This window comes from Pleurodeles waltl, chromosome 4_1 (assembly GCF_031143425.1).
Source record: "Pleurodeles waltl isolate 20211129_DDA chromosome 4_1, aPleWal1.hap1.20221129, whole genome shotgun sequence".
NCBI lineage: Eukaryota > Metazoa > Chordata > Amphibia > Caudata > Salamandridae > Pleurodeles > Pleurodeles waltl.
Window position 1 is genome coordinate 1,018,721,198 of NC_090442.1, and position 21,748 is coordinate 1,018,742,945.

A 21,748-nucleotide genomic window follows, 5' to 3' on the forward strand; every position below is an offset into this window, starting at 1 on the left:
TAAGTGCAGGGTGGTCCATAGGATAACATTGGACTTAAGCCCTAGCTTACCAGGGCTACTAGCTCTGTGATGGTACCGTCTAGATATGTTGAATTACGATTCTTGTGTTGAGGGATGGCTGGTATGCATGCAGGTGGAACATTACTGCGGGGTTACCTGTTTGACACCCTTCTTGGTGCTCTGGCAGACTAGCTCGTGCTTCTTACAGGGCTTGATGCTGCTAAGAGAGGTTTCTGACCTCCTGTAAGGCAGTATGGGTGCTCCCAGGAATCCAAACAAAGGGCTGAGGCAGGAAGGAAAGCACACCTCCCTCCCCTCAGCCAGGCTAGTGAATAGAGCCATCAGGGCAGTGAGATTCAAAGGCTTTGCTGCCCCTGATAGTCATCAGCACTGTCTTTCAGTGAGGAAACAGCCCTCCCTCTGCCCCAGGCACATTTGCTTGTGGTCAGGTAGGAAATTAGGTATGCAGGACTGTGTATACCCCCAGCAAGCTGACCACACCTCTATGGTAAGCAGCCTGGTCTGTGCACTAAATTTGATTTTTACTGTCTTAGGAGTGGCAGAATAGAGGGCTTTGGGTAGCTAAAGATGACCTGTCCCACCGATGTGGTCACCTCAGTGGCAGATTAGCTGTAGAAGATAGCTGCCCATTGACCACTAGCTTACACAACCCTAACTCCCCTAAATCCAGGATTTAAAAGACACCCCTGACAACGGAATCTCAGATTTGATCAACCAACTTCGAAGAAGGACCTAACGAAGCTATGGATCACCAACAACTGGACTCTGCCCCCTGCTACAATGCAAAAGAGGGAAACTCTATCCCTGAGGCAACAGAATGGGAACAGCATAATCAACCTTCGTGCTTGGCCATAACTCGTCACTCCTGACCAGAGGGACACCTGTGGAAGCCAGAAGCATCTTCAATCTTGCTTGGACTGGTGGATTAGTCCCCTACAAAGTGCAGGTACAAAAGTGGCACCAGCGGGCGCTAGAGAGCCCAGGTACAAGATGGCCACCACTCTGCTGACTGGGGTTAGTAAATTTGCATTTATCCTACAAGAATAGTGACATTTGCATCTGCATCTGCGGCCTATCCTCTAAAGGAGAATGTTTTTTTTGGAGGCGTAATTAGAGTAGAGATGAGAAAAACTGCTGTGGAATACAAGCGACTGATGAAAAGGCAGAGAGAGGAGGCAGCTACTGGAAGACCCCGCCAGCGACCAGAAAGTTCTGCACCGCCCTTGATGAGCGATCCTCGGAGTGCTACGGCATCCAGCTGGGAACACCCTGTAGTCAGGGAGCCCCACCCTTGCAGACCAGAAGAACTCCGACCATAGGATTGACACAGGATGACCTACTAGATCTGCTGGGGCCCTGAACAGGAGATGTGCACCCCACTGAGTGAGCTGCGACAGAGAGCTGAGAGCAGCGGCCAGCTCGGACAGGGGGACGTGGCCTGTGTGCAATGCTGAGCTGTGGCTGCGGCCCCTGTTGCGAGACCATGACGAGAGAGATGAGCCCACTCCCACGGTGACTGCAGGAGTGCCACAATGCTACCTATAAACACTCTCCATAAGACAGGTGAGACTGGAACAGGCTTGTCGATGAACTCGAACTACTGAATGTGGGGAACGTCCCAAACAAGGAATTGATCCATGCGGCTTGGACCTGCTGGGGATGCCAATTAAGCTGGGTGCTTTCCCCATTGGACTCCTTAGGACCCTGCTGCACACATAAGTGAGGATCTTGCCTACACTAACTGGGAAAATAACAGCATACAGTTGAGCTGGAGAGCGTATAAAAGAGTGAAGGCCCACATCTTGTTAACCAAGCAATAGTTTATCAGTGCTACTATGACTCTGAGTACCGGGGATAAGTCCCTAATGTTTGCTGGTGTGACTGGTGAGACCTGCAAGCCCCCACTGTGTCGACCAGGGTCACCCACTCCTGTGAAGACCTCTGTACGACTGTGGGGACTGTCGGCCTGCTCGTGCCTCTCGCTTGTGGCTTGCCAGGAGTGATGGGACCTATATTCTTGTGCCCAGACCGGAGACCTGCATGCCTGCAGCAGAACTGACGCCTGCCCAGGAGGAACAGCGCCCAACTGGGAAGAGAAGTGCTGCGTATAATCGAGGTTTGCTCGTGCCTTTTGAGAACACTTTCTGAGGCAATGTGGGACCCGGTTGTGGAGAACTGCCTGCCTTAACTATTTGGTCAACGATATCTCCACTGTGCCCTCTCACCTGCAACTCATTCAATACTTTCAGGATGAGGAAATCGGACATAACACAATCAAAGCTTGTGTTCAAACAACGCCAGAAGATACGAGCAACAGAACCAGCACAAGAAGATGAGCAACTGTGCTCGGGCAGCAGAAACAACACGCCTGCTGAAACAGATATATGGGCAATCTTCTTAGACTTGCAACATAGTCTAACTGCCATTGACACCAAAACAGACTTGCTAACAGACAGATTTGGTCTCAAAGCAAGAAAAGGTTGATAGCCACGGTGAACTCATAACTCAATTGGAACATGTCAAAGATAGAAGACGACGGGGGACGAGGGAATGAGAAATTCCTCCAGATGAAAAAAGTCTTAGAAGTGATCTGCAATAAAAAAGAGGATCTATAAGTGCGCTCACGGCGAAACAACCTCAGGATTATGGGGATCCCAGAATCCACCACCATGGGCTGCATGGAAACCTACTTGGAAACCATGTTATGCACCCTGTTTAGTGAGGCACTCTCCACCTCGCTAACTGTGGAGAGAGTGCATAGGTCCCTGGGACTGAGGCCCACGCCTGGAACCTCAGACTGACCGATAATCACCCGATAATTAAACTATAGGGATGAAGACACTGTGCTCAGACTTGCGAGGGACTGACAATCCCTTGACTACCAGGGTCTGACCATTTTCTTTTACCCGGACTTCACAGCTGCAGTGCAGGCAGCTAGAAGAGACTTTTTGTCAGTCAAATGCTCCCTTCTCAAAACAGACCCAAAATATTTTCTGCTTTACCCAGCCAAGTGCTGAGTTTTCCATGCCGGCAAGACCACATACTTTAAAGACCCGAAAGTGGTTTCAAAATTTGTTAAAGGTATTCCCCTAAAGACGGCCATGGCATGCTCTGACGCTTCAAACTTGGAACAGAATCTCCATAATGACTCTTGCCCTTGTGACCTGACTAATAACCGAGGTTGCTGCCACTATTGACCAGGTGAGCCTGATTAAAACCTACTATACGGAACTCAGTGGCCTTGGATTATTGGGCCTGCTCAATATACACACTTAATCAGAACGCTGTAATGTTGCTAGGGTATTTTTCCGGAACGTTCTCCTTCCTTGCTTTCCCATTCCTTCCGGGTCTCTCCTCCCCTCCACTCATTGCATGTGTACCAATGCTGCGATGCATGGCTGGTTCCCGCGAGTGGGCGATGATCTTGCTCTATCAGCCTAAAGAAATCATGGTATGACACCAATATCCTGCATAATGTGGAATATCTGTGGACTGTATGATAGACGTAAGGCGTGCCACGTGTTGGCGTACTTACAGAGACATGGTGCAGACAGTTGCTTCTTGCAAGAAATCCATCTGGCTGAAGGCGTGCTAAGTTGCCTACGAGCAGGCTGGATTGGGGAACTTTACACAGCACACTATTCAAACTATGCCTGCGGGGTCACCATACTTCTGCAAAAGGGCTTGCCTTGGCATACGCGTAAGGTACACTGTGATAAAAAAGGTAGCTATGTGCCGCTGGCAGGTACCCGCTTATCTACGTCCTAACACAGATGATCCCGGCTTCTTAGCGGAGGTCTGCAGGCTGGTGGAGTCCCTTGGCCCTGGTGGCTTGCTGTGGAACTGAGACTTTAATGTGCTCCTAGACCCCTTGACGGACAGGTCAGGTGACTCCAAGTGGTCTCAACTGTGGGCAACCACCCTACTACACTCCATCATGAAGGACAATGACCTAATTGACTTGTGGAGGCCCTGTCATGCAAATGGTGGTGATGGGACTTGCACTGCCTCATCCCATCTCACCGGTCGCAAATAGACCTCTGCCACACGGGATTCAGATGTATGGACCAATGAGATCCTCCACATGCCACTTACCCTGTCGGACGCACGCTCTGGTTGTTCTGCACATGACAGCCTTGGAATACAGAGTGCGTGCTTTTACATGGCGCTTGCCCCCACATGCATTGCGCGACTAGGCTTTCCGGGATGAGGTGCGGGCAGCCATAGTAGAATACTTCAAACACAATCAAGGAACAGTGGAATCATACATCACTTTATGGGAGGCATTCAAAGCCGTTATTTGTGGGGTTTGTAAAGCCAAGTAAGCCGGGGTGCTGTGCGTGCTGCGAAATGACCTATTGCGTCTGGAGTCTGAGATTAAGACATTAGAGCTACAGTTTTTCACCATCTAAAGCAAACCTACACTGACATGCATTTGCAGTAAATTAAATGACTATGAGGAGGAAGCGCCGCAGGAGACACACTATTTATCCTAAGAGAGCCGAGCCCGACGATACGGGGAGGGAGCCAGAGTGCGTAATACACTTGTGGGCATGCTACGCAATCCTTGGGCTAATGACTACATTGCAGAACTGAAAACCGAGAGCAGTGGAGCAGCAGTGGGCATGACAGCCCTGCAGAGGGAAGTGACTATTACTCTTCCCGAGCCTCCAGAATTAAACTCATTCTTTGATACGCTACAACTTCTCTACCTCGAAGACAGACATTGTAGGTTCCTAAATGAACCCTTCACTGTGCAGGATGTAATCCAGGTAATAAGTGCACTCCCCCGGAACAAGTATCAGGGCCTAGATGGACTCATCACCGCTTTTTATAAAGAATACGCCCCCCCCCCACTTAGCTCCCCACCTCCTCACCATGCACGAGGAATCACTGACGAGAAGACTGCTACCTCCCTCCTTACATGAAGCACTAATAATTACAATCTTAAAAATGACAAGGACCCGCAGAAACGCGATTCTTATAGACCACTTGCCATGATCAATAAGGACAATAAAATCCTTACCAAACTGATTGCATCCAGACTTCTCCCTCTGCTCCCGCTTATCGTCCCCCCACATCAATCTGGGTTTGTACCTGGGTATTCTACGGCCCATAACCTCCGCACCTTCTTTGCCTGGCTACATGCCATTGAACCTGGACTCAGAGCCGCAGCAGTTTTCCTAGATGCTACTAAGGCCTTTGATTCATTAGAATGGCCATACCTTTTCACATTGTTGACTCGTCTCGGTATCAGCCCTAGATTTCTCAAACTCATCCGCCTTCTCTACGCATGCCCCATTGCCCACCTCTGAATTACCAGACAGCTTACCCCTCCTGTCCCGGTGACCCGAGGAATGCAACAGGAGTGTCCTTTGTCGCTTTCTCTTTTCAAAATTGCAATTGAGCTCCATGCGGCTTGACTTCGCCAACACCACTCCCACTGAGGCTTGGCTTTTTTGCCCCTTGTGGTTTTGATATCCATGTATGCTGACAACGTCACACTGTATGTTAAACACCCCCACAAGAACTTGGATCACTTAGTCAGGGGGTTCACCAAATATGGGAGTTCAATATATGGCATCACCATAAATTGAACCAAATCCATAATATTTCTGCTTACGTCAGCAATCCTAGAGGTGGAGTCGGAATTACCCCTCCATTGGACAACTGAACTGACTAAATACCTGAGGACCTGGCATAGATATTCTCTGGCTCTCCCATTCCGGGCGCTCGATGAATTGGCTGGAAGATCGAGTTGAGGCATCAAAAAGCCTTCCACTCTCTATGACTGGCAGGCTTTCTCTACCTAAAATGGTTGTACTGCCTAAGTTCTTACAACCGTTTATTAACCTCCTTCCCCTTCTACCGCAGTACTTCAGATGCCACATTTGCTCCCTCCTTATAACAACTGCATGGGCCAGGAAGCAACCCTGAATTGCTAGGGAGGTTCTTACATTACCATCTGAACAGGGTGGGCTAGCAGCACCAGATATGGACCTCTACTACTCAGTGGGCCAGCACAATTCAAACATTAGTGGCTATATCTCACCCAATTTCTCCCCCACAAGGCACCTGAACATCACCATTCTGCCCTTTACCCCCTTCACCTAGCACTATATCAACCTCCAAAATGCCCCAGGGCCTCAATTTAGTCACTTTATAGCCTCTCTGTTCCACTAATTGGCCACCCTGTCCTACCCATCACATGGGACACTGGCACATACAGCAGATTATGGAAACTACAGCTCATAACCATGGGCGATATCTACCCGGAAGGCACTTTTGCCAACTTTTAACAGGTCCTGCAAGGCCCAGATATCTCCTTATTTGACACATTCATGTACTTTCAGCTTAGAGCGGTGATACGCAATTTGCACAGCCCATTCACTGCATCGCCTCAAACATTCCTAGCCCCTGAGCATTTTCTGACAAACCCATCCCTGCGCAGGCTCATTACCAGACTACATTCTGACATGCAGGTTACTGCCCTAGTGCGTGTCCCAAGTGCCCAACAAGCATGGGCCATAGGCCTCAACAGCCCCATTACCAAGAAGCAGTGGCACGATGGTTGTGCCTAAGCCCGATCTCTAGCACCCAACTACCGACTACAACAATACACTTTAAATACTTACATATGCTGTATCATACCCGGGAGCGATTGCATGGTATGGGCCTCCTAGTGGATGCACGTTGTGCCCAATGCTCGGTGGCTAGAGCAGACTTTTTATATGTGGCCTGGGGCTGCCTGGTGTGGATGAGTTCTGGAATGCTGCTGAGGGGATAACTGACCTCTCATTAGAGTGCACACCTAAGGTTGATTGCTTGGGTATGTGAAGTAAATCCCGTCAGAACAGCTAAAGTTGACTGCGCTTCTGTTGCTGCTAGATAAGCAGCAGGTGGTGATTTACGGGGGGCGCCACCCAGTACCAAAAAAAGATGTCTGGCTCAAGGACGCAGCATACTGCCAAGAAAATGTGATGGCCTATTGGGAACTAATGCCAGCAAGGCCACTGCCCAGAGATATCTGGGCCCTAGTGGAGAGATACCTGAGAGAGTAGGTGAGCAGTGGTGAAGGGTGAATACCCCTGCTGCGTGATCACCAAATTAGATGGGGGTCAGGCCTGGGCCTAGGGATTCTTGCGGGACAGGGGCCCGGGGTGACATTGGGCTAGTGCAGTTCTTTCAGCGTGAGGACTGTGCCCCATGAGCAGGGAGTTGCCCTGCTGAGCCTTTCCTGAGTGGTACTCCTCCTCCCTCCTTTCCCCTCTTTTGTACACTTATTTAGAGCACCATCCTCCAAGAGTGGTTACTGGACTCACAAAATGATGTTGATATTTGCTTATTAATAGTAGCTATATCCTGAGTGTAACATTGAGATGCCCCCCTTGCCTTGTTGAACTAATTGTTGTACTGTTTCTTTTTGAAATGTCACTGAAAAGAACTTAAAAAAAAGAAAACAGTGGCATCAGTCCCCTACAAAGTGAAGGTAAGAACAGCAGCAGGATCCGATGTTTAACTGGTCATCAGGCTCACGTTGGGATGGATGGAAACCAGGTCATCCAATGTCTTTTGGGAGTTGTAGTCCAGCAGGCCTCCAAGTTTCAGGCCGCTACCTCACTCCTGCAGATGTCAGTAACTTCCCAAAGAATTTCTGCCACCTTACAGCTGCCAAGGCTTGTTGGTTGCCAGTCCGGTAACTATCCCCTTTACAGGACACTGCAGGTGCAGGGCATAGCATGCAATCTTCATCTGGCATCTGCAACCCAGCTGAGATTCTACATCCATTTGCCAGCAATGTTGTGCCAGCGTGAGCCCTGTTCCGCACCACAGGCAGCCAGGGCAACTCTGCAACCGGACCCCATGGAAATTTGACACTAATCCTGCAAAGCACCCAGAGGCCCATTGTCACCAATGGAAGCCTCCTTTTAATACCTGCTCTGAGCAGGCGTTAAAAGTGCCAAAACAAATGACACAAAAAAATCTCTTCGATTTTTTATGCCATTATTTTCCCCCCCATGGAGGAACGCCCCATTTGCACACATTATGCCTGGTGCAGGCATAACGTAGTGCAAAGGGTTACAAAGTGGCGCAATGCATGCACTGCGGTACTTTGTAAATATGATTGTAAATATGGCACCGCGTTTTTGGATGTCTAATGCAACATTAGCGTCAGAAAAATGACGCTAATGTGGCGTTAGAATGGCGCTAGGGGCTCTTAAATATGCCCCACAGTTCCCAGTGCTGTAGGCAGATGAAACTGAAGTCTTGGATAATCCTGAGACTTCAAACAGGAGGCAAGCTCTTCTACAAGCCCTTGGAGAAACTTCACAAGCAGGATACACAGCAAAGTCCAGTCTTTGCCCTCTTTAAGGCAGAAGCAGCAGTTGCAGGGCAACCCAGCAAAGCACACACACCAAAGGGGCAGTACTCCTCCTCCAGCCCTACTCCTTGACAGAGGTTCCTCTTGATCCAGAAGTGTTCTAAAAGTCTGTGGTTTTGGGTCCACTACTTATACTCCTTTCTCTGGCGGGCTGGAGCCTGTGCCTGCAGTCACTGAGGGACAGAGAGAGGAGCGGCGCGTGGCGGAGGAGGTAAGTGTTTGTTTTTTTGTATTATTTTTTATTTTACTTAATTCTCCCTTACCCCCCCCCCCATCCCTCCTGCCACCCTTCCCCTTCAGTTAAGCGCGAGCCACGACTCCATTCCAGGCCTGCAGGTCTCCTCCTCTTTACAGGACCGGGCGCCTTTGGGTAGCTGTTTTGTTACATATGCAGTTTTTAATTCATTCCTACATTCACAGGTTGCAGAGGGCCGCATATTGCCTATTTTCTCAGACATATTCATGAGTCAGGATCTTGTATAGCACATTTTTATTTTAGAATGCAACTGATTAATGGAACAGTTCCATCTCAAACTTAAGGCAGGTCACAAATAAGTCAGTGTACAAAATTCAGAGAACAGTTTGTGACCTGTGGTAAGTGCAACAAGCCCACTGTTTTTTTCTAGGCAGGGGACAATAGATTGTATATATTCGAGGTTGTATGACAGAATATTGACACCACAAATATCATGCTACAAATATTTCATAGCCAGGATTTCGATTACCAAAATATCATGAAGATATGAAGATAAGTAGACACAGGGAAGTATAGATTTACTAGTTTTAACTCCACATCTAAGTACTTAGAAGTTACATACATATTTTCAAGACCCTTATGCAGTGCTTAATTTGTAAATAAAAAGATGCCGGTGCCCAAAGCCCTCATCTTAAACATGCGGTTGCTGCAAATAAATGTGTGAACACAGAATACAGAAGGCGGTGCAATCCTGAAGCCATCTCGGGCCTCTTCAATCCATATAAAGCCACTCCCTGCCCCTTCAGCTCACATATGCAGCTTTCTGCTTTCTCCCTTTGTGACGCTTTTTCGTTTTTCCCTTCCTCCGTCTGTCCCATATGTGTCTTTTGCTTGCAGCAAATGCTTGAAGCTGAAAAATAAGCCCCTGCCCTCAAAAATAAGTGCTGGTGCACAGCACCGGAAACAACAAGCACAAATTAAGGTCTGCCCTTACGTGGAATTGAGTAAGGTAACTCTATACTTACAGTGTATACTTACTTTCAAGATTATTTCATAGCTGATATTCAGCCATAATATTTTTGTAACACAATATTTAGGACTCGATCTTGTGGTAATATACTGTTTACGAAGGGTGTGACATTCAGCTGGACAGTCAGACCACCACCCAGTTCCCAACTAACAGAAGATATGAATGTGTTATTTCTTGTAATGTGACATTAATTTGATATATAATGCCTAGTTTCAGTAGGAGCAGAACACGCCTTTGTGGACAACATACAGACAGAAAGTACATGGTGCTTCCTTCCATGTAGAAGTTGTCTGCAGTTCATGCTTGGCCTATGGCTTGCCAGTATGTACGCAGCTATTGGCAATAGTTGATTTCTCTGTATCACGCCCCAGAGCATACTTGCAAGACTGAAATGTAAGCAGTTGATGCATAGGTACCGTTGAGTTGGTTGGCATTTGCATGTGTGTGTGTCACTGCTGCCTTGGGTCCTGTGCTACATGCCTCTGTGATGTCATCTCATTTTATGTCTATATTCTTAATCTGTCAGGGACACAGGTTTAGATCACACCTGTGGATTCAGCTTCTTGAACATAGCTACTGCTGAGATGATTTGCTCTTATGCCTTAATCTATTTGTAACCCATTACTCATTCAGAGGCAGATGTAGCAAAGGTTTTTACCCATTCTGTGTCTATGGGAAAAAGTGTTCATACATATGGACCTAAATGTCTTGACTGTATATCTTTCCCTAGTCTTCAATCCATGCGACTACAAGGCAGCTATGTCCCAGTACTGTCGCCACATGTATTTAATACCAAGCTTAAACTTACCATGATATAGGAAGCGTTGATATAGTCAGTTCCTTCTCCGGCCAATGACGAAAGACCAACTCTCGCTTGTTCCACTGCAATAAAATGCCAGATTGAGTACTAATACATGGATGACAACACTTAGCATCAGAAATGTAAGAAATATGGCCTCACACATTACCTAACAGAGTGCAACATTGTGTATATATTTGCTGAGAAATGACTAAATGTCAACCGGGGTTCTGACTTGGAACATGGGGAGACTGAAGGATCACATTCTGAAATGTCATGCAGGGAGGCTGAAAGCACCAGACCTAGACCTGACCTCAGGGAAGGGCATCTTTTAGCAGTGATGAAAATGCCCCAGCCAACACCGGATCTTGTCGTAGAATGCTGAGAGGGTGCAGGCCGAAGTAAAACTGCCCTCTAACTAGTACAACATATTTGTCCCTTAAAAAGTCACCTCTGTTGGTTGGATAGGAGGGCCAGGGACCTTCTTTATTCCACGTGTGCCCAGTTGTGAACCCAGCGGGCACCGCGAAATGTAAGTGTAATGTCGGTTCATTTTCATTCTCCTGCATCAACCATACTCAGACTCATTATTCTGCTGACTGCTGTGAGCCGGGAGAGAAAAAGGTCTGCTAATGAGCCTATTTATTGTTATCTGTAATAGAGTAGAAACTGTAATTGTTTAACTTTGAAACAGAACATATAACTATAATAGTGTCTCAACAATATTGTATATATATATATATATAAACATATATAAATATATGTATATATATATATATATATATATATATATATATATATATATATATATATATAATCAGACATTCTTGCTACCTAGTATTTTTTTTATATTTTGTGGTATACATTTTACACGTATGCTGCACGATTACTATGGGTGTAATTACTTTGAGAATATTGTTCTCTTCAAAGGCACTCAATAGGCACTCATTGGAATTAGAATTTTACGAATAAATTGTTTATTAAACAATGGACAATCGTGAGGGCCAGTGGATATATGTGGTTCTGTGGCTAAGGTGTTTACCATCCATTTATGGATATGCCAAATGTGCCACATAATTTGTAGATTTCACAACAAAAATGTTTCCAGCTAAAGTGAATACCTAATACTGCCAGAGAATGTGCTGCATATTTTGAACATTTGCCACATAATTTAAATAAACTTGCTGCATAATTTGATCCACTAAGCTACATAATCGTAGCAGGTTAGACAATGTGAAAGCTCTGCAGAGTGTTTTGGGGACTGTGATTATGACAGTTCTCTGTAAAATATGTTTTTGTACTCCCAATATGACATATAAGTGGTAATTTAAAACATTAGTGGTAAAAGCCGCATACCGCGGCAGTGAAGGCCGCCAAAAGACCGCCACCGCGGCTACCACCCGTCCGCCAGACTATGAGCACTGCCGGACTTTTGCCACAAGAAGGGTGGAAATCCGGCAGTAATTAGACTGGCGGACGGTGGTTAAGATGGCGCTGCTACCACCAGCACCGCCACGCCAGTTGAATGCCAGTAGACGTGTCATGACCTGTGATATGGCCTGGCGGTGTTCAGCTAGCGGGGTGGTGCTGGTGGTAGCAGCACCCCTTCCCGTTCCCTGCCGGACGACCTCCCCGGAGCAGGTAAGGTGATCGTCCGACAGGGGAGGGAGGGTGGGAGGGTGGGGGTGCTTGTTGTGCGTGTATGTCTGGAAGAATGCATGTATGAATGCATGTATGCCAGTATGTGTATGAATGCGTGTATGGATGAGTGTAAGTTAATGGGTGTATGCGTGGTGCGTGTCTGTGTGTGTGTATGGGGGTGGGGGCTGTGTGGTAGGATCGGAAGGGGGCTTAGTGTGTGTATGCGGGTGTATCTGAATGTCAGGGTGGGGGGATTAGTGTGTGTGTATGGGGGCGTGGGTGGGGGGCTGAGTTTGGATGGGGGGTGGGGCGGTGTCAGATGAGTGTTGAGAGGGCGCGGGAGCCACCTACCGGTGACAGAGAAGGAATTCCCTGTCACTGGTACGGCCTACCACCATGATTTTCATGGCGTTGCAAACGCCACCGAAAACATGGTGGTAGGCTGGCTCTTAATTCCTGGGGCAGTACTCTGTCGGCCGCCGGGCTGGGGATTCACATCCCCAGCCCGGCGGCTCATCTCACCATGGTGGTAAGAATGGTAAATTGGCTGGTTGGCTGCAGCCAACCCGCCAATCTCATGATGTGGCGGTATGTACTGCCAGCCTGTTGGCGGTACCACCGCCACATTAAACCTGGCAGTCAAAGACCGCCAGCGACATAATGAGGGCCATAGTCAGGTTCTGTGTACTGTGTTAGTCAAAGAGAAGATAAATATCATTCATCGGAAGAAAGTACAGAGTCGAAACCCTAATTAAGATAACAAAGTAATTTATTTCCTAGCTTTCACGATAAAAGGTTCTTTAGGCAATAATCAAATGAGATTTCAAAGAAACATCCACAAGGTTTTGCTCACCAAAAAACGTATCTTTTCTTCAACTTCCCCTAAATTACATTAAGGAATGCTGGTCTTGGAATAACCTTACATTGGCAGTCAGAATTTCAACTTTTTAACTCACAGTCCAACAAACACGATTATTGTGGAGAGCAAGGCTAGTCAGATTCATAAATGCTGCACCCTAAAAAAGACATCAACCTCTTGTAGCAATGTTTTAGGTCTTTCGTGCAAAACACAAGCATCGTTTTGCAATATTCATTCACAGAAAGGCTTAATAAAGACCATAGTGGAACTTTAAAAAATGTATGCTTTGTGCAATTGTGTTGTGTGTTATGCTGGCCTTTATGCCTGGCAGATTTCAGGCATAGATGTTGAGATAAATTAGTCACAAAGCAGTTCCACTTCTTAGAGCCTGGTATAGAGAAGGGAGAGTCAGCCATATGTCTCGTAGGTGTTTTTGAGAGGTCATCCAATCTGTATCAGAAATAAAAGTACACGCTGGTGTCTCTGAGAGACTACCATGGCAGGTCTCCATTGTCCAAATGTCCTGTCAGCCTCTCAGGCCCGTAGAAGGCATGCAAGGATGAGATGGAATTAGTCAAGTCACATCAGTTCTTCAAAGAGGCTGGTAGTGCTGGGGTAGAGTTTGTTGTATTCTAGCAGCTTTGTCAGCAGCATCTGGGTGTGATATGCAGCTAATGCGACACAATAAAAGTAGTTCAAAGGTCTAGTTGGTCACATGGTGATTCACTGTCTCAGTCTCACAGTCAGGCCGCATGTCTGAGGTAGAACCAGTTACATTGTAGGTCTCGGGCACAGTTAATTACAGTAGGTCAGTGCTTCTCTAGAAGCAGATTTGGGATGCAGTGGAGTTGATCAGAAACTTCACTGGTGTTAGAGAAAGGGGAGTATGGCATGATCAGACTCACTCAAAGAGGTTGACAGCTAGGCATAGTCCTATGTCCGGCCTTTGTTTGATGGGGCTAAGGTGGCATCAGCTACGTATGAGGCCCATCTATATCTAGACACTGAAAAACAGAGTTAAACTGAATTATAATGTGTAAAACCACTGACATTCATCAGTTATGGTTATGAATGCACACAACACACGCAATAATTCTAATCCGAACTGGTATAGTTAACCCTTTTTTGATAGAGATTATAGAACTTTCTTTACATTTCCATCATGCTCCTCAGTACCAAAATCTAAAATTTAATTTTGCCATGAAATTGCCTCAGTGATTCCTTCAAATGTGTCTTTCACTATTTTCTGGAAAACAGAAGCAGCACTTGCCAACTCAAAAGGGATCCTGGTGATGATGGTACAGACCTTTTGGGGTCACAAATGTGGTCAAAAAACTAAAGTTTTCCTGAAGGACAATCCAATGGCAGGTAGTTCCCAAATCAAGTATTCAGAAGCAGTTGAACCCATCAAAGTAGAACTATTTCATGATTATTGAGTAAAGGGTTAGCATTAATGCAAATAGGCACATTAACACTGTACAAGTTTCCTGTAATGGTTAAGGGAAAATACGAAAAAACATACCAGTGACGGCGATCCAACAGGTTTAATTGTTTTTCTTACAAAGATCATCAAGAAGGTCCTTAAATGTAATCTTGTAAGTGAAAGGGACATTCCAAACTCACCGTCTCGTCAGGAAAGCGTAACCTTTCAATATCAGTTTGTGTAAATCCTATATACTTCCACTTTATTTCTGAAAAGCACTTTGGGAGGTTTCCTTATTGTGCTGTTTTATAACATATAATGAAGAGTCGCATCTCAGATCGAGTCTAATGCCAATTTCATTTTGAGAAGACCAACCCAAAAAAAGAGTATTGTTTTCTCTAAGGCATAGCATTTACCACATCTATTCCTCCCTATGTAGTCTAGATTTCCCAAAAGGTACCCTATCAAATTATTTTTTAGACTAGTTTATTCCTCAAGAATAACATCTGCTTCAAGCAACTTTTTCTTTTGCCATAAAGTTTGCACTGCTGCACTGCTGAGAATGATTTACCATACACTATTCTATGAGTAATTTAACAATCATTGTCACACAAGAAGGGAAACCTTTATTTTTCCTCTGCTCATTACATATAATAAGGACCACATTGGAGAGCAAATCATATTTCAGAGTTCTCTCACAGTCTTCAGAAACTAGTAGTGCTTGGTTTGACGGCTTAGCTTTATAAACGTGTCCATCAATTCTGTTACTCTTGTGCCAGATGCAAGTCTTATCAATAACCGGAAAGTTGTTTGCTATTGGCCAGGTGAGATGTGTTGCTGCAATTGAAGGACATGGTGTAGGACAAAGTGATACTCCTTTTAGTTCCTGATTTAAAGTTTGCCCTAAAAACAAAGACAAACAAAAGTTTGGCCCTAAAAACAAACACAAACAAAATCACTAACATGATCGATATCCTGTCCACATGATTAGAAGTGTCATAAGATGTAATGCACTTTTAATAAGGTGAACAGGATTATCTAACTCGTTTGAGGTGGAGTATCCTTCTGCCAAAATATAATTCAGACCCATAGTCTTTCATAAAAATCACAGAAGTATACATACTCTTTTTCACTAGACTCATGTCAGAAGGAAATAAAATCTGCATTTTTCACTTTGTGCTTAAATATTTCATTGTTCAACCCCTGCAGCAATATTGATCGCTATACTCAGAGTAACATCAGTGACAACCCATTCACTCTCCTAAACCTCCCTTTTGTTATCTTTTATAAATATCTGATCATATGTGATAGCCTCAAAATCACAGAAAACGGTGCGTGATGAAAGCACACAAACAAAATCATCAATACTTTTATTTTCATTTTGTTCCCTTGAATATAATTTATATGTTTCCATAAAAGTATTAGTTATTTTATCATACCGTAGTGCTATTTATCTGATGCCATTTCAGAAATATCAAGTCCTTAACTTGTGGCCTCTTGTAAAGGGGTGCTTTCTCGAATTCTTAGAGTCCAGTGCCTCCCACTGTTTAAGTGAAAATGTTTTTTGAGGTCTGCTAAAACTTCAATGTAAGGTAAGAAATCTGGGTGCCGTGTCTCCCATTCCATGGGTGGTTCTACGGGTAGCTGAAGATACTGAAGAAAATGTTGCTCATGTTTGACCCACACAATGAGCTAATCAAATGAAAACAAGTGACTAGATGTAGGTATTTGCAAAGTTACACTGGGGGCCACACTGAGCGCCATGGTTGATCCGCAGATCCGCCCCAAAAAAACTTGAGGCCAATTTCTTGCCCATAAGGGGTCACTAAGGGACCCCTCCATGTGTCCTATGGGGTCAAGATACCTGTATCCTGACTCCCTATGTTTTCACACTTTATTATTCCCTCCCCCAGGCCAAGCGAGAAGCAAAATGGTGGCTGCAACTTTGCTTTCAGGTTTCAGTCAGCCAATCAGGGCCTTGCTTTCTACACGGATCCTCGGATCCCCCACAGGTGGATCCATGAAGCATCCGAGTCCCTAGATGTCTATATTTTTTACCTTTTTTAACTTTGAAACTACTGAAAGGTTTAAACTAAAAAATAAAAATTGCTTTTTCTGGACCAAGATTCAGCTTTCTGCCAAAAGTGGTGTAATTCCGTTGAGCGGTTCGGGCTGTAGCTTTGTCTAAAAATTCAAAAATCCCCATAGACATTGCATGGGGAAAAAGAGTTTTGGCTCTGCCACTTTTTCTCAGGCCCAGCTTGACGAGTCACCAGAACATATTTATTTATTTTTTATTTATTTTTTAAAAACGCGGGCTCCCCTACTGCTATTACACCCCCCTACACAGCCAAGCCAGGGAAAGTGGTTTGGCGCAATACATTCATTTTGTGGGGGACGCATGGCCACCCTCCATGAGCCTTAGGGCTGCCCCCATTCCCGGGGCTGTCATCCAAAATAAGGAGAGGGAGATGAGCAGCCCCCCTCCTCAAAGCTTAGTAGGTTCCTAGGACCTCATCCCCTACGGTCAAACTGAATTTGAAAGGAAGGGGCCTTCCTCCTCAATCCTGTAAATGCCCTGTCGAACCCTTTCCCCGGCGCCAGCTCAATGACTGTGTCCCTTGGAACCCACCTTCTGGGACACTCTAGTTTCCTTACCCACAATTGCGCAAAATGCAACTGTAGCAATGTGGAAGCATTTGAGAAGGAAGAGAGAACCATGCTAGGAAAATTCAGAGCAAGAGGCTATCCCTTGCATGTGTTAAAGGCTGCCAAAGTGAGAGTCAGCACTCAAACTAGACGGGATCTCTTTACCCAGAGAGACAGGGTTTCTAGAGATGAACAGGACATAAGGTTGATTACCACTTACAATTCTGAGTCAGACAATATTAAGAGAATGATCACGAAACATTTGCATCTGATTAAAACTGATCCTGTCATTGGAAGGAGAATTTTACCATATCCCCCAATCACCTATCATAAATCCAGGTCTCTGAGAGACATGCTATTTCAGAGCAACTTGAGTATGACAGGGAGGTTGGTTATCAGAGCAAAAGAGCTTTTTTAAATATGGAAAATGTAAAGCATGTAGAGCCAGCAAGAATGTAAAAACGTTTTTGCTACCAAATGGAAGGAATAAGAGAATTGACAAATTGATCACGTGTAATAGTGATTTTGTGTTTCTATCCTTATTTGCCCATGTGGCCTAATATATGTGGGAAGTACAATCTTTCCCGTGAAGAACTGAGTTCTGGAACATTTGAGGGTGATTAAGAATTGCGACCAGAATTACCCAATAGCAAGACATTGGAAAGAAATGCATTCCCAAAATCCTGATATGCTTTCATTTTTTGGTATTGACAGGGTGCTGTTGACAGAAAGAGGAGGCAACAGGGAGAGAAGATTATCCCCTTCTGTGCCCAGGACATAATGGTTACGTCCTGAGGCACAGTGCTCGTGTGCCCAGGACGTAACCATTACGTCCTGGGCACAGAGCCCAGAGGGAGCGCTAGCGCTCCCTCCGTGGGGTTCCCCCCCACAACCCCAAGGCAGGGATGGAAGGGGAAGGCCTTCCCCTTCCACCCCCGACCCCCCCACCCCCACTGTGACGTCAGCGCGCGATTGCGCGCTGATTGTCACAAGGCCTCCTCCCATCGCGCTGGAAGCTCGGAAGAGAAATGTAAAAGCATTTCTCTTCCGATCACGTGGAGGAGGCCGAGAGACTTCAAAGAGAAGGGAAGTTATTTCCTTCCCTTTGAAGTCTCTCTCAGCGTTTTAGCAGCCAGATTGCAAGCAATCCGGCTGCTAAAACGCCCACTAGACACCAGGGATTTTTTTTTTTCAATGACATTGGCATGAGGGAGCGACCCCTTGGGAAGGGTCGCTCCTAGAGGGTGCATTTTTTTAAAGGCCTTTTCTGCCCCCGGGGGGGGCAGAAACCTTTAGGCACTAGGGATCTTTTTTTTTTTATTGTTTTTGTTTTGTTTTGTATTTTTGAGGTGGGGAGCGACCCCTTAGGCAAGGGTCGCTCCCCTAGGGGGCAAATTATATTTAGGCCATTTCTGCCCCCCTTGGGGGCAGATTGGCCTATTTTTATGAGGCCAATCTGCCCCCAAGGGGGACAGAAACCACCAGACATCAGGAAGTTTTTTTTTCCGCGAATTTCACGCAAGGGGAGCGACCCCTTAGGCAAGGGTCATTCCCCTGGGGGGCAAAATTTATTTTAGGTCATTTCTGCCCCCCTGGGGGGCAGATCAGCCTATTTTAATTAGGCCGATCTGCCCCCAGAAACCACTATAGGCAAGGGCCGCTCCCCAGGGGGGTGGGGACAAATTTATTTTAGGCCATTACTCCCCCCCTGGGGGTATATCGGCCTATTGTTATTAGACCGATCTGCCCCGAGGGGGGGAAGAAACATCTAGGCACTAGAGCAAAATTTTTTGGGTGTTTTTTTTCGTTTGTCTTGGGGGCAAATCTGCGGATTTTGGGTCAATCTGCCCCCAAGGGGGCAGAAACCACTAGGCACCAGGGATATTTTTTTGCGCCAACTTCACGCAAGGGGAGCGACCCCATAGGCAAGGGTCGCTCCCCGGGGGGGAGGAGGGGCAAATTTATTTTAGGCCATTACTGCCCGCCCTGGGGGCAGATCGGCCTATTGTTATTAGGCCGATCTGCCTCCAGGGGGGGGGGAAGAAACCTCTAGGCGTCAGGGCAAACAAATTTCTTTTTTTTTTTAGATGGTGAGTGACCCATTAGGCAGGGGTCGCTCCGCTGGGGGGCAAATTGTATTTAGACCATTTCTGGCCCCCTTGGGGGCAAATCGGCTGATTTTAGGTCAATCTGCGCCCAAGGGGGGCAGAAACAACTAGGCACTGTGGATCTTTTTTTTTGCGCCAATGTCACGCAGGGGGAGCGACCCCGTAGGCAAGGGTCGCTCCTGGGGGGATTGGGGGGCAAATTTATTTTAGGCCATTTCTGCCCCCCTTGAGGCCGGCTGAGCTGGAGGCCAAAATCCACAGGTAGGCACTTTGCAAAAAACACCTCTGTTTTCTGTGAAAAAATGTGATGTGTCCACGTTGTGTTTTGGGCCATTTTCTTTCGTGGGCGCTAGGCCTACCCAGACAAGTGAGGTACCATTTTTATCGGGAGACTTGGGGGAATGCTGGGTGGAAGGAAATTTGAGGCTCCTCTCAGATTCCAGAACTTTCTGTCACCGAAATGAGAGGAAAAATTGTTTTTTTGGCCAAATTTTGAGGTTTGCAAAGGTTTCTGGGTAACAGAACCTGGTCAGAGCCCCACAAGTCACCCCATCTTGGATTCCCCTAGGTGTCTAGTTTTCAAAAATGAGCTGGTTTGCTAGGTTTCCCAGGTGCCGGCTGAGCTAGAGGCCAAAATCCACAGGTAGGCACTTTGCAAAAAACACCTCTGTTTTCTGTGAAAAAATGTGATGTGTCCATGTTGTGTTTTGGGCCATTTCCTTTCGTGGGCCCTATGCCTACCCATACAAGTGAGGTACCATTTTTATCGGGAGACTTGGGGGAACGCTGGGTGGAAGGAAATGTGTGGCTTCTCTAAGATTCCAGAACCTTCTGTCACCGAAATGAGAGGAAAAAGTGTTTTTTTGGTCAAATTATGAGGTTTGCAAAGGATTCTGGGTAACAGAACCTGGTCAGAGCCCCACAAGTCACCCCATCTTGGATTCCCCTAGGTGTCTAGTTTTCAAAAATGAGCTGGTTTGCTAGGTTTCCCAGGTGCCGGCTGAGCTAGAGGCCAAAATCCACAGGTAGGAACTTTGTATAAAACACCTCTGGTTTCTGTGAAAAAATGAGATGTGTCCACGTTGTGTTTTGGGCCATTTCCATTCGTGGGCGCTAGGCCTACCCACACCAGTGAGGTACCATTTTTATCGGGAGACTTGGGGGAACGCTGAGTGGAAGGAAATTTGTGGCTCCTCTTAGATTCCAGAACTTTCTGTCACCGAAATGAGAGGAAAAAGTGTTTTTTTGGTCAGATTTTGAGGTTTGCAAAGGATTCTGGGTAACAGAACCTGGTCAGAGCCCCACAAGTCACCCCATTGTGGATTCCCCTAGGTGTCTAGTTTTCAAAAATGCGCTGGTTTGCTAGGTTTCCCCAGGTGCCGGCTGAGCTAGAGGACAAAATCCACAGGTAGGCACTTTGCAAAAAACACCTCTGTTTTATGTGAAAAAATGTGATGTGTCCATGTTGTGTTTTGGGCCATTTCCTTTCGTGGGCCCTATGCCTACCCATACAAGTGAGGTACCATTTTTATCGGGAGACTTGGGGGAACGCTGGGTGGAAGGAAATTTGTGGCTCCTCTCAGATTCCAGATCTTTCTGTCACCGAAATGAGAGGAAAAAGTGTTTTTTTGGTCAAATTTTGAGGTTTGCAAAGGATTCTGGGTAACAGAACCTGGTCAGAGCCCCACAAGTCACCCCATCTTGGATTCCCCTAGGTGTCTATTTTTTAAAAATGCACTGGTTTGCTAGGTTTCCCCAGTTGCCAGCTGAGCTAGAGGCCAAAACCCACAGGTAGGCACTTTGCAAAAAACACCTCTGTTTTCTGTGAAAAAATGTGATGTGTCCATGTTGTGTTTTGGGCCACTTCCTTTCGTGGGCGCTAGGCCTACCCACACAAGTGAGGTACCATTTTTATCGGGAGACTTGGGGGAACACAGATTAGCAAAACAAGTGTTATTGCCCCTTCTCTTTCTCTATATTTTGTCCTTCCAAATATAAGGGAGTGTGTAAAAAAGATGTCTTTTTGAGAAATGCCCTGTAATTCACATGCTAGTATGGGCACCCCGGAATTCAGAGATGTGCAAATAACCACTGCTCCTCAACACCTTATCTTGTGGCCATTTTGGAAATACAAAGGTTTTCTTGATACCTATTTTTCACTTTTTATATTTCAGCAAATGAATTGCTGTATACCCGGTATAGAATAAAAACCCATTGCAAGGTGCAGCTCATTTATTGGCTCTGGGTACCTAGAGTTCTTGATGAACCTACAAGCCCTATATATCCCCGCAACCAGAAGAGTCGAGCTGACGTAACGGTATATTGCTTTCAAAATTCTGACTCCCCGGGGCTAAATATTTTTTTTTAAAAGGGAGGGTGGGCCACGTATCCCTCCTCCCTAGGCCGATTTTAGCCCCAGGGACCCCGTCCCACGGGGCCTGGCCACATGTTACGGGGAGCACAGTGCACCTATCATAAAATTATGGGGACCACAGGAGGAACCTGAAGTCCCCCGCGGTTTGAGCCGGCTAATATCTCCTGCAGGAGCCAGCACAGCTCCTGCACGCAGGGAGCTGCTGCAAACTGCAGCTCCGTGCTTGCGGAAGCAATGTTTTTATCTCTTTCCCTGCCTGCGATGT

At 46.2% G+C, this 21,748-nt stretch overlaps 1 protein-coding gene across 11 annotated transcripts in view; it reads right to left on the reverse strand.

Annotated features, from left to right (window-relative positions):
* PTPRZ1 (protein tyrosine phosphatase receptor type Z1) overlaps positions 1-21,748 on the reverse strand; it is a 572,466-nt gene that overhangs the window by 41,699 nt on the left and 509,019 nt on the right. For all 11 annotated transcript variants that reach the window (XM_069229904.1, XM_069229910.1, XM_069229908.1 and 8 more), the window contains one exon: positions 10,439-10,512. In XM_069229904.1, coding sequence (XP_069086005.1) covers positions 10,439-10,512 — 74 coding nt within the window. The remainder of the gene's footprint in view (positions 1-10,438; positions 10,513-21,748) is intronic.